The 13713-nt window shown below is 39.6% G+C and overlaps 1 protein-coding gene across 2 annotated transcripts; it reads right to left on the bottom strand.

The window, feature by feature from the left end:
* Nucleotides 1–530: 530 nt before the first annotated feature.
* On the bottom strand, nucleotides 531–12257 carry RPL38 (ribosomal protein L38). Of its 2 annotated transcripts, none has more exons than XM_070740236.1 (5): nucleotides 12124–12257; nucleotides 11920–11947; nucleotides 9120–9180; nucleotides 5092–5214; nucleotides 531–606 (listed from the first exon to the last, which is right to left on the bottom strand). In XM_070740236.1, exons 1-5 carry the CDS (start codon nucleotides 12225–12227, stop codon nucleotides 581–583), a joined length of 342 nt encoding a protein of 113 aa, XP_070596337.1. In that variant the 5' UTR covers nucleotides 12228–12257; the 3' UTR covers nucleotides 531–580. The 2 variants fall into 2 exon arrangements, with proteins under 2 accessions (XP_070596337.1, XP_070596338.1); XM_070740237.1 differs by having other exon boundaries at nucleotides 12167–12247.
* Between the last annotated feature and the right edge of the window lie 1456 nt (nucleotides 12258–13713).

Raw genomic sequence — 13713 nt, forward strand, 5'->3', positions numbered from 1 at the left:
ATTATTCATGAACCCCATTTAGAGCCAACAAGAGGCTTTCAGAACAAGATCTGGAATGAATTGATACTCCCTCTGCAAGCTGCATGCTTTTATAGACAAAATGCATATAATTACAGTATGTGTTTCAGCTTTCAAAAATCAGAGATGCCTCCTGGTCTTGGTCTGTTAGTACAGCCTCCCTAGCCTGGCTTACTCAGGTGCACTGGGTTAAAAGTCCCAATGCACCTAAAATATGCCTGCTTTGGAGAAACTACTTAAGGAAGTTTCATGCCAACTTGCATCTTATTCCAATATTCAAGAATTGTATTTGCAAGAGGTCATCTCTTGTGCATCAGAACTGTAACCACTGTAGACCAGAACTGCAGGTGGGAGCTGAACAATGCAGTACCTAAATCAATTCTATTTCAAAATTAAGAACAGACGCTTTTTGTCTATGCCTATTGATTTCATACTATGGAAGGTCAGTGTTTGCTAGGCCAGTTATATTTCCTGCCAAGCGACTCGCAGAAAAATATGACACTGACAAGAGAGAAAGTTCATTCCTTTATTATGCACGGGCCAAGTTCCAAAGAGGACAGATTCACTTCAGTTCTTTTACTGCCAAACCTAGAGAACAAAGAGAAATACTTGAAGAAGAGCAAGCTGGCAATATTTTCATTATTTCTATTTGTGAAACTATCATTTTAACCATTTCCCCAAACACAAGTTGTCCAACTTTGAAAGGAGACCTTCCTAAGCAAGTGTAAGAACATAATTTCCAGCCTCATAGCTAGCTTTTAATTGGTGGCTTGATATAAATGTCACTAAACATCTAAAATTATCTATGTTCTTCTTCAAAACGACATCTCTTTAACCTATCCAGCAGAGATGGATGGCCTAAATGCAGGCTCCCAGCTCTACAATATTCCCTGCTACACAAGTGACATTTAGACACAGGGCTTTAAAAGCTTAGCTTAATAGGCTGACATTTCATTTGTATCTGCTGCAAAACTCAAAACTCTCCCATCTGCCACATCCCTTGGTGGATATTCATTACACTGCTTTTCAGTCATTTTCCTCTAAACCTGTTCTGTTTGTTTAACCCCTCTTCTCCCACCTTGTTTCCAATTCTGAAACAATACTGGTGCTCATACAAAATATATATTATTTGAATTAATCTACTAAAAACTACTGCTTTCTGGGATCATTACATTTAGTTCAGTCACCTATATCTTTTAACATGAATCAAGCACTGATTTAATGTTTTCATTAAACCTGAAGAATTATCCCTTAAAAACAAACTTTCATGTTGGTATCAACAAGGAAAATATTTGTTAAGCAAACAGCACAGCAATTCAGTTTACAATGCAAAGGGATTTAAGTTATTACATCCCATTAACTTTAAAAGGATACGCTCTACTTATTGACTGAAATCAATGGAAATTAAACATCCTTAACCATGGTCTTCTTCTCAGGAGAAAAACACTCCTTCTAAGAGATAATGCCTAATTAATACAGCAGTGTCAAGTAACTTCAGCCAGTTTAGAGATTCAATTTTAAAACATTTTATAGTGTGAAACTGCCTTTCAATTTTAAGATACTTTCTGCAGATTAGAATTAATTTCAAATCAGTTTTAGGCAGTTTTGTTCTTGTTGAATGAAGAAAGTGGACTTTCAATGTATCAGTCACTAGTTAGTGGCTAAATGTTTCCATTTTATTCATACATCTGATAGTTCCAGAATACATTTGAAAGATTTCATCCTGGAATTTGCAGTTTGTGTCAAAATACAGATAATATTCAGAATGATTCTTTATAGCCTCCCTAGAATTGGATCAAGAGATCTAGAACTAATGCCTGGATATGAAGCAAATCACCAAAGAGTAACTCAGCTGTGCCAGGGGCATTTTTATTTAGTAATGCTGACTTTGGAATACAATTCAATCAATGCTGGACAAAATACCAAATGTAGATTCACAGCTCAGCAGTTTCCCTGCACTTGGCTTTGACCTCAGACAAGATCTGCAATAGGGAAAGCCTTGATCCAGCTTAAGTCATTAGAGAGAGATGTGGTCAGAATAACTGATGCCTTAATACTCCACATCTGGAAGATTGCAATAAGATGAACAGTATTTACCAATAACAATGACTCAGAATGCTGCAGCCAGATTCTTTAGAGAAATTTCATTTAGGAAATTAAGACTACTTGATCTAATTTGTTTCCAGGATCAATTTAAACTGCTGGCAATGATATTCAAATATCTAAAGGGCTGTTTTTTTTCTACCCATGACTACTTTGCTGGATTCTCCTTCTTATTTCTTGGAGGGATCAATTAGTTGACATTAAGAGAAAGAACTTATAACAGTTCTGCCAGGCTGTGTTTCATTTCAAGGTGTCCTCCCACTTTCATCTATTAAGGAGAAGTTAGGTGGGGGATGGATCCCAATTTTCTGTGATCTGTTAAAATGAACAAATCACCTATGTATCCTCACTCTGATGTCACAGCATACTTAAGCATATAAAGTTAACTCTTCATACAAGCCAGTTTGATTTTATTTCTTCAGGAAGCCTGTAATCATTTAATTTTTTCAAATTTGCCCAGTGCCCCGAATGTTTAGGGTTTTTCCACATGCAATACATAACAACTTTTAAAGATTTATAGTTTGCCTTCTATCCAGATGTTCAGAGCATCTTATATAGTGAGACAGGATTTGCAAAAAGAATGACCCACTTAGAATACCCATCATCTTATGAAAAAATGCACGAAACTCTATACCTAAAAACTCGCAATAAGGATCAACTGGCTAAAATGTGCGACTACAGTGGTACCTCGGTTCTCGACCACAATTCGTTCCGGAAGTGTGGTCGAGAACCGAATTAATTTATCCCATAGGAAATAATGGAAATGGATTTAATTGGTTCCCAGCCCATTGACTTGCTGGGAACCAATTAAATCTATTTCCTCTATTTCTTATGGGATAAAGATCTGAGGGGACGGGGTGAGAGGGAATGGGAGTCGGGATCTGACACGCCCCTCCTGGCCGCCCTCTTAACAGAAACATAGAAACATAGAAGTCTGATGGCAGAAAAAGACCTCATGGTCCATCTAGTCTGCCCTTATACTATTTTCTGTATTTTATCTTAGGATGGATATATGTTTATCCCAGGCATGTTTAAATTCAGTTACTGTGGATTTATCTACCACGTCTGCTGGAAGTTTGTTCCAAGGATCTACTACTCTTTCAGTAAAATAATAGTTTCTCATGTTGCTTTTGATCTTTCCCCCAACTAACTTCAGATTGTGTCCCCTTGTTCTTGTGTTCACTTTCCTATTAAAAACACTTCCCTCCTGGACCTTATTTAACCGTTTAATATATTTAAATGTTTCGATCATGTCCCCCCTTTTCCTTCTGTCCTCCAGACTATACAGATTGAGTTCATGAAGTCTTTCCTGATACGTTTTATGCTTAAGACCTTCCACCATTCTTGTAGCCCGTCTTTGGACCCGTTCAATTTTGTCAATATCTTTTTGTAGGTGAGGTCTCCAGAACTGAACACAGTACAAATGTGGTCTCACCAGCGCTCTATATAAGGGGATCATAATCTCCCTCTTCCTGCTTGTTATACCTCTACCTATGCAGCCAAGCATCCTACTTGCTTTTCCTACCGCCTGACTGCACTGTTCACCCATTTTGAGACTGTCAGAAATCACTATCCCTAAATCCTTTTCTTCTGAAGTATTTGCTAACACAGAACTGCCGATACAATACTCAGATTGAGGATTCCTTTTCCCCAAGTGCATTATTTTACATTTGGAAACATTAAACTGCAGTTTCCATTGCTTTGACCATTTATCTAGTAAAGCTAAATCATTTACCATATTACAGACGCCTCCAGGAATATCAACCCTATTGCACACTTTAGAGTCATCGGCAAATAGGCAAACCTTCCCTACCAAACCTTCCCCTATGTCACTCACAAACATATTAAAAAGAATAGGACCCAGAACAGACCCTTGTGGCACACTGCTTGTAACCGGACTCTGCTCAGAATACTCACCATTAACAATAACTCTCTAATGTCTACGCTTCAGCCAGCTGCAAATCCATTGAACTATCTAGGGATTAAGTCCAATCTTCACTAATTTATCTATCAGCTCTTTATGTGGAACCGTATCAAAGGCTTTGCTGAAGTCCAGGTAGGCAATATCCACGGGACCACCTTCATCCAACACCTTTGTGACATAGTCAAAGAAACCAATGAGATTAGTCTGACATGATTTGCCTTCAGTAAAGCCATGCTGATTTGGGTCCAATAAGCTATTGTTTTTTAGGTGTTGATTTATCCTCTGAGTAGTCTCCATCATTTTAACTACAACTGATGTCAAGCTAACTGGCCTGTAGTTACCAGCTTCTTCTCTACTGCCCTTCTTGTGGAGAGGCACAACACTGGCCATTCTCCAATCCTCAGGAACTTCTCCTGTTAACAAGGATTGGTTAAACAAATCAGTCAGGGAGGTAGCAATGACAGATGTGAGTTCTTTAAGAACTCTGGGGTGGATGCAATCTGGACCCATTGGACCCAACAGCCTCCCAGTCTCTACCGTCTAACTGCTCCAAGCTGCAGGAAGGGTAGGGCTGGCTGCAATACCGGCAGCTTCGGGGAGCTCCTTTCCTCAGCAGTTCAGTTTGTTACCTCCAGGCAGCTGCACCAACTTTTTCTTTCCTGGCGATGGCGGCGGCTTCCCTTCGAGGGAAGGAAAAAGTTGGTGCAGCTGCCTGGAGGTAACAAACTGAAACACTGAGGAAAGGAGCCCCCTGAAGCTGCCGGTATTGCAGCCAGTCCGACTCCCATTCCGTCTCACCCCGTCCCCTCAGATCTTGTGGCAGCTGCTTTGCAAAGCTGCCCTGGTTGCACATTTCGGATAGTAAACAAAATTTTCTGTTCAGTATCCGAATGTTTGTTTGGATACCGAAGCAAATTTTTGCAGATAATTTTGTTCGGTATCCGAAATGTACGAAAACCAAGGCGTTCGAGAACTGAGGTACCACTATATTTGCTTACTATTCAATTTATTGCATGTTGCACAATTCCACTTATAAAGTGAGTTACCTGGTGGTAGAGACTGCTTCAGTTTTTCAGCCTTTTCCTTATCTGTGATGACCAGGGTATACAGATATCGGCTGCAACGCACCTTGAACTTTACATTGTCTTTATTCTTCTTGATCTTAACAGCTATTGTATAAAAATATCAGGGTTATCATTATGCATTAATTATACTAAGGAACACACTGCCTAGGAACAAACAGAATTCAATGTAATTTTGAGACAGAACATTTTATTACATTCACTTTATCTCATGACGGCAGAGACACTTGTGAAGTAGAACTAAGTTATCGTATCTTTTTAAAAATGTTCTGGTTTAAATGCCATACTGGAAAAATATTGAGTCTAATACTTGTCACAGACTCATACATATCAAAAACAAACCAAAAACTAGTTTCTGTGATTTTATTACTAATACCAAGCACTAACGTCTTTACAGTAAAGGCTTACAGCGTTAAGAGAAAATCTGTGAACCCTTTAGAAAAATCTGTAAACCTGCAATACTAGCAATGTGGTATCAGTTTGACTTAAGGCCTATTGGTACAGGTAGATTTTATACCCCAATAATATGCACTGTACCAGTGATGGTGAACCTTTATTGACTCGGGTGCCAAAAGGATGCGTGCACACAATAGGGTGTGTGTCCCCACACCCATAACTCAATGCCCTGTGCTTGTGCACAGGCCTCACTGAAGCCTCCTGACTTCCAATAGGCCTACTGGAACAGACAGACCTGGACTCCAATTGGACAATGTCGATCAAGACAATAGGGACAAATCTTAGTCCTCTTGACCTCTTAGCAGCTTTTGATACCTTTGACCATGGCATCCCTTTGCAACGGTTGGAGGGATTGGGAGGGGGAGGCACCGTTCTCTGGTGATTTTCCTCCTATCTCTCCGATTGATCGCCATTGTTGATGGTGGGGGGAAAGAGGTCAACCCAGGCCACTCCTTTGTGGGGTACCGCAGGGTTGGTTCCCTCCTCCCTACTATTTAACATCTACATGAAACTTCTGGGTGAGATCAACCAACAACATGGGATCAGTACACCGATGATACTTAGCTTTACATCTCCACCCCTTGCCAATTTAGCAAAGCAGTGGACGTGTTTTGCCTGTGCCTGGAGACTTTGAGGGTCTGGATGGGTGTAAAGAGACTCAAGCTCAACCTGGACAAGACTGAACGGCTGTGGGCATTGCCTCCTAGGGACAGTTGGATCCGCCCATCCTTGACTTGGGGAGGGGATATTAGCATCTGCAGAATGGATCCGCAACTTCGGCGTCCTCCTAGATCCGCAGCTGAGACTAGACCACCATCTCTCGGCTGTGGCTAGGGGTGCTTTTACACACGTTCGTCTTGTGCACCAGTTGTGGCCTTACTTAGATCAGGAATCTCTACTCAGTCACTCATGCCCTTATCACCTCACATCTCGACTATTGCAATCCACTCTACATGAGATTACTCTTGAAAAGTGTTCGGAGACCACAATTGGTCCAAAACGCAGCTGTGCAAGCTGTTGTGGGTGCACCTAGATACACACACATTACATCAACGCTTCGTGCACTGCATTGGCTCTAAATAAATCTCCAGACACAATTCAAGGTCTTAGTTATCACCTTTAAAGTCTACTGGCTTAGGACCAGATTATGTATGGGACCGCATTATGCCATATAACTCCCAGCGGCTGGTCAGGGCCCACAGTCGGTCTTCTCACAGTTCCTTCAGCCAGGCAATGTTGACTTGTGGAACCACGTGGGAGGGCCTTCTCTGTGGCGGCTCCCCTGAGAGCTGCACAATCCTCACCCTCCTGGCCTTCCGAAAAGCAGTAAAAACATGGCTTTTCCAGCATATCTGAAGCCAGTGAATGGTTTTATCTTGTCCCGGCTGAATAGATGAATGTTTTAATTAAGGGTTCTTAAAATTGTTTCATTGTTTTTTATATTGTTGTCTTTATATTGTGTTAGCCACCCAGAGTCCGTAAGGAGTTGGGCAGCCTACAAATTGCATAAATAAATAAATAGGACTGTTATTTGCCCTGCCCAGTGTTCAGGAAAGCCCCCTGAAAATGGCTAAAAATGGCCCAACAGGCCAATTAGAAGTTTGGAAAGGAAAGGAAGTGGAGCTGCCCTACTACTTACCTTCAGATAGTTGCAACCAGGGCTCGCACACCTCGGGCCATTTCTTCTGGAGCCAGGAAGGCTTTCCTGAAGGCCTGTGTAGCTGATAACAGAGTTCCAGCTCGATTTAGAGCTCTGTTATTGGCTGCAGAGGCCTTCAGGAAAGGCCTCTGCAGCCTACAGACACGATCCTACACAGGCAGATCTTCAGGAAAGCCTTCCTGACTGCAGAAGAAATGAGCTGAGATGTGAGAGGCCTGCCTACATCTGTCTGAAGCTGAAGAAGTTCCTGAAGACCTCTGGCAGTGAAAAGGAAGCTGAGAGTGAGCACACAAGTGAACTTCCGGTTGTAATGCACTATACATTTAAGGAACATTCTGAGGCAACATTCACTATATTAGACAAAATCTTAGGATAATCCTAAGGGTAAGATTTAACTTAAGAGTCCTTAAAAGGAATATAATATACTGGGATACTACAAAGAATCCAGGATGATGGCAAAACATCTGTAGGCTATTCTTACAACATCCGGTTAAATTATTCATGGGTCTTCCATAAGTAATAAGTTACTACAATAATTTCAATGGACAAAGGGGTCAAAAGTAGAACTCGGGTGTGTGTGAGTGTCAGAAATGTCATATTTTGAGAAAACCATATTTCTGCAAACAATTCTCATCCCAACCAGCATGCCGGTTGTACTATCATGATTTGGGGCTGTTCCGCATGTTCGGGGTGAAGAGGGAAAGAGTCTGGACTATACTGAGAAGTTTTACAGGGGCTTATCTACCTATAAACTGAAACGTAAGTGAATTTGGGTCAACAATGATCCCAAACACACAAGCATATTTATGAAGAATGGCTGAAGCAAAAGTAACGCTTGCACTTTGGTATGGCCAAATCAAACTCCTGATTTTAACTCAAATGAATTGTAGCATGACCTAAAGCCAACAGTCTCAGGTAAAGTAAAGGTTTCCCCTGTATCCGACTGGGTGTGGTGCGGTTCTTAGTTGAAGGAAGCCAGCCAGTCATGTGACCAGCATGATTATATGCCAGCCAGGGCTGTCAAACTCCATGCCCACAAAAAGTCCTGATATGTCATGTGATTCCGCTGTTTATAAACCAAACTGCATTGAAAACTGTTACCTTCCGTCATTGAGTTGAAATAACTCTATAAAGAGGAAGAGGCCAAAACATCCCCAAGTAAATTCACAGGATTAACAGGGACAGGAATCCTGTTGCTGAAATGACTGCTGCTTTGGGAAACATCGCTAATTATGTAAATATTCACATACTTTTTCCATCAAGTGTTCAATTATGGATATTTCTAAAGCTTGTATGCAGTTCTGCGGTACATTTCTAAGTTTCAAAACCATTATAAAGAAAAGCTTTGATTCGAGCATAATGGAATTCCCAATCTGTTTCTAAAATCAAACATGCATAAAAATAAGTTTAATGGTAATTTCTTAGCTGATTATAATGCCCTAGAAATTTACCATGGTTAAGTAATGCCAATGAAAGCTACTACAAAACTTTATGGTTTTTAAATGACTCTAAATGATGTAAATTAAAACTGCTTTGGAGAATGTTTTACTATTAAGCTTCCAATCATTTACTTAATGATGTTTTATATATGACAAATATTCAGAGATATCACTTGAAAGTGTTGGGGAAAAGAGCCATTGCTTCTAAAATATAGATAGAGGGAAAGAGAATGCATGGCTCTACAAATGCAGTATTTGGACAAGGCCTGGATTGCTACAGAAAGTTTTAAAAATGTTCGCAAAATGTCCACAACTAATATTAAAGAAAACCAGGTAATAACTGATATTATATTTTCATCATAAACTAAAATACAAGACTAACTCACGCAACCATTATTATTAGTAAAACAAAGCAAAGAACCCCAATTGATACTCACATTTTGCATCCTTCCTCCTGGCAGTCAACAGAAAATCTTTGATCTCTTCAATTTTTCGAGGCTATAATAAATGCAAGAATCTACATGACGGTGGCATCTAGTGCATTGTAAAAATACATTTTATTCCTGCAACAACTAGTCCAACTTTTCCTTTTCTGCCAAGCCATACTATTAAATAGAAAACTGTACACTTTATGAGTTCATTTTTAGCAAAAAGTAGTGTCATATAAGGAATGAATGTTAGCAATGAAAAATATTTGTAGCTCAGAGCTAAAATGAGGGGTCCTTGGTGCTCTCTGAACTTGGTTATTTACTTGCAGACCTTACATTACCAAACTAGTGAACATTATCAGTGCTAGTGCTGGCGCTAGCACTGATTATGTTCTCCAGTTTGGGTAAAGAAAAGCCTGTAAGTCAGGGATGTCAAATTGACGGCGTTATGGGACACCCTCCTCCACTAAACTGGGCAGGGGCAAGACCAGCACATGATGCATCCAACCCACAGGTCGCAAGTTTGAGACCCCTGCTGTAAGTAAACAATCAAGCTCAGAAAGCACAAAGAACTGCTCAATGAAGGTTAAGACATAACAACCCAGTGACTGTGAGAGATATTGGTATCTATCTTATAAATTGTAACTTAGTGCAGGAGAGAAGAAATCTGGGAAACTCTTCACAATATTCTGAGCAGCTTCACCTTAATGAGTTCGCTAATAAATGAGGGCCTGAAAATTCCCATTTTCATATTAGCATTAAAGACATCTAACTACTGTCTATGTAATTCTTGCCTGTTAATCTTGCTTAAGCTTGGTCACATACGATAAATAATGTTCTGTCATCAGGACAAGTCTACTTCCCCATCCCTTTTCTCTTGAAGAGAATACAGGGGGATTGGCTGAATGCCATTTGGAGCAAACTTAGCAGCCCATCATAAATTGTTTTTAAGGCAAGGGTCACTTTGGAGAAAATAGGGCTGACAACTAAAGGTAACTGGAGTATCTTCAAGCATGTCGAAAAATGCAGTCCATCCCTATGAACAGACTCCTTTGGATCACATATGGAATGTTTGTTGAAACTGCTACAACTTTCTTCAAAGCTATTATTCTAGCCCTTTTCTGTTGTTCCAGAATTGGAAAGGCTGACGGGTTGACAGGCTTTAGTTAGTGTTTCATACAATTAAGACTTTCTAGATGCCTTTCATTCCAACCTTTCACTTAACTTCAAGTAAGTAAAATGACGAAGATCAATCAAAAGTTGGTGAAAGATTTTCATCTCCCTTTGCAAGTGGCACAAAACTTGCCAAAATGAATACTACACTCTATTCTGACATCTACAGGCAACAGCAATACACATTGAAGTATCTAGCTACAGCACCAAGGAAGATGGTTACCTTATTCTGCTTTTAACCAGCAAAGCTCTCAAATCAAAAGCAGCATGGTTTTTTTTTTAAACTAGCACAGGTAGTGAATAACTTAAAACTAATCAAGCCCAAAACTTCTGTTGCTAAGGGAAACAGTTAAAGTGCGTTTTGTCCCATTTTACAACATTTCTTGCCACAGGGTTAGTTAAGGGAATTTATATTTGTTAAGTTAGTAACCCAGCTGTTTACTGTGAATCTGGCTTTCCATGTCAGGTTGCAAAACTGCCATTAATATGAACCAAATGACAAACACCTGAATTTTGATCACGTGACCATGAGGATGCTACAATGGTCTTAAGAGTGGAAAAACGGTCGTAAGTCAACCTTTTCAAATGGGTCACGAAAACAAATGATTGCAAATTTTGAGGACTATCTGCATTTTCACACCAAACTCTGTTCTTCCAGTTTCTTCTCTCCCAGTACCAGTAGGGTACCTTTTATACACTTTCATTATAGCAAGCAAGGATGGTTTCTTTGTGGTTATATTAACCCCTCTGGACTCAGATATCTAACAGGGTCAAGTCTGTTACTACAATGATAGGAAACTTCCAGGAAATACTACAGATGCAGACCAGATCGCTTACTTAAAAAATAAAAATCCTGAACAAAGGCAATGGCTACCTATTTCCATGGTTTATTTAGAATAACCACATGGCCTTACAGTAGTAGTAAGAGCCAAGCTACATCTGAAAACTTACATATTTTTTAGTTGCTTTCCATTGCTATTCTCCTAGAATTCTCCCCCCCCCATGAATGTTTTTAGTATGATTGTGGAATGAATGATATTGATAGTTTTTTAATTAGGATTTTAAAGATTGTTTTAATGTATTATTAATTGGATTGCTATTACTGTTTTCTGTGTTTTGTACATGCTGTGAGTCCTCTGAGAGGGGCGGCATACAAATCCAATTAAAACTAAATCTAAATTCTCCCCCCCCACCTTTTGCTGCGTTTAATACATAAGAGAAAAATTGGATGAGATTATTTTTCTTCTTTTTTTCTGTTCCATGTATTAAATTTAACTCAATGTAAACACCCCCCCCCCAAAAAAAACCTATGCCAGCTTTGTTTAACACGTGAAAACAAAGTATAGGAACACATTTATAAAAGAGATAAAATTAGATACCATATAAATATAAATAAATAATATAAATTAGATAAATATAAATTAGATAAACAAATATAAATTTATATTTATATGCACATTTGCACATAAATTATATAAACAAATAATGGAACATGAATAAAGTTAGCCATTCGTCAATAATCAAAATGCCCTTCGTCGGGAAAAAAGGCTTTTTCTCTGTATCTTTTTCCAACCGACTTCTTTTAACTTTGGCATTATCAAAACCACCACCGATTCAAGGAGCATCCGCCGCTTACCATGGCGAGGGCTTCTGGCCGCAGTTGCCTGCAGAAAACAAATGGTCCGGCGTTAGCGTGTGAATTGCCGGAATAGGGGGGGGGGGGGGGTTCAATCGCCGACTTAATTTTCCTCCCGCCCCCCTTTTTCGCCCTCCCGACATTCACGGTCACATATGCGGCACCTTAACGCTACTCCTCCGCCCTTTCCCCCAATGTCCCCACCTGGATTCTCCACGGATGCCAACGGATTGTAACCGCTGCTTACCGAGAAACTCGAAACAACGGCACCACCACCCGGGAGAGAAAAGGAAGGGACACTTCCGCATCCGGGTAGTTAAACCCTACTTACAGCTTCAGCTACGGGGGCCGAGGAGGATCATAATAGCGAACAAGGCAAAACTAGCTTGAATCCGGCGGTGTGGGAGTGGGAAGACGTGGAGCTTCTAAATCTAAGCACTTTGTAGCTGAGTATCGGGGATGCCGTGCGCATCGTAGATATCAAATCAGTTTTGTATGTATGAGCAGCTAGAAGCTTTAGAGAATTTGCTTACTTATTTTTTATCTCTACTTTATACTTATATTATGTTAAACATACCACAATACAATACTATATTTGTATGACAAATAAAATAAAATAAATAAATAAATAAATAAATAAAAGCCTACCTGCGAATTTAGCGCAAATGTGTATGCTAGGAAAAACAGCAGTGCGGGTTCAATTTGCTGCAGCATGGATTAATTGCATAAAAAATTAAGCAACCACCACTATGAAGGCAATTTTTTTTTGTTCTCTTATTCAATCAAGCAAAACATAAACCATTGCCGAAAAAGCGTTAAACTTTATACTTATGCTCTGGTTCTTATGAGAGAATATGCACCAAAGACAAATTCCTTGTGTGTGCAATCACACTTGGCCAATAAAAGAATTCTAATTCTAATTATGAAACAAGATTGATTGTTTCCTGATTGCTTATTTGACCCCTGTGACAATCATTAAGTGTTGTACCTCACAATTCTTGACAAATATATTTTTCCGTTTATATACATTGAGAGCATGTGCAGCAAAGACAAATTCCTTGTGTGTCCAATCACACTTGGCCAATAAAGAATTTTATTCCATTCCATTCCATTCCATTCCATTCTATACATAAAAAGAGCAAAAGGTAATTAAGGACAGGAGGGACTCAGCAACAGCAGCGGGACCTAAGCAATTTTGGTGGTAGCACTGCTTCAGAGGCAAAGTAATTATGGGGTTTCTCTCTCTCCAGAGAAAAATGGTGACGCCCAGGTCTTTAAATGTATCGTAGGAAACTTACATAATACACCTTAGATAAGTGGTTTTCCATAGTAGTTTATACCCATTCTGAAAGGATTATGAGAGACATTCTGCTGTCCTATGATGGAAAAAGTACGCAGGCAGAAGGATTTCTAAGAAACAGTCAGACATGATGTAGAGTTGAAGATGTCAGAATGGATTATTAAAAGAGCATGGAAACTTGGGGAATAAAAGAAAATGGATGACAAAGGAATAGGACTGAGCACCACTTGGGGAATCTAGTTTGAGGAATGAAAGTAGGATGACAATTTGACCTGACAAGATTCCTACAAATTTGCACACTATACATGCTATTTTATTATCTTTATTATCTTCCACCCCAATCCTTTATATTGGGGTTTCTGTAGAATGGCAAAATACAAGGCTATACCAATGTATTTTGGAGTGGGATAAATGATTAAGAGAGCTTACATCGAGAACCAAGAAGCTATGGAAGAACACTGGATTCTAGTATGTGCACTGATTTCTAGGACTGA

This window comes from Erythrolamprus reginae, chromosome 2 (genome assembly GCF_031021105.1).
Source record: "Erythrolamprus reginae isolate rEryReg1 chromosome 2, rEryReg1.hap1, whole genome shotgun sequence".
NCBI lineage: Eukaryota > Metazoa > Chordata > Lepidosauria > Squamata > Dipsadidae > Erythrolamprus > Erythrolamprus reginae.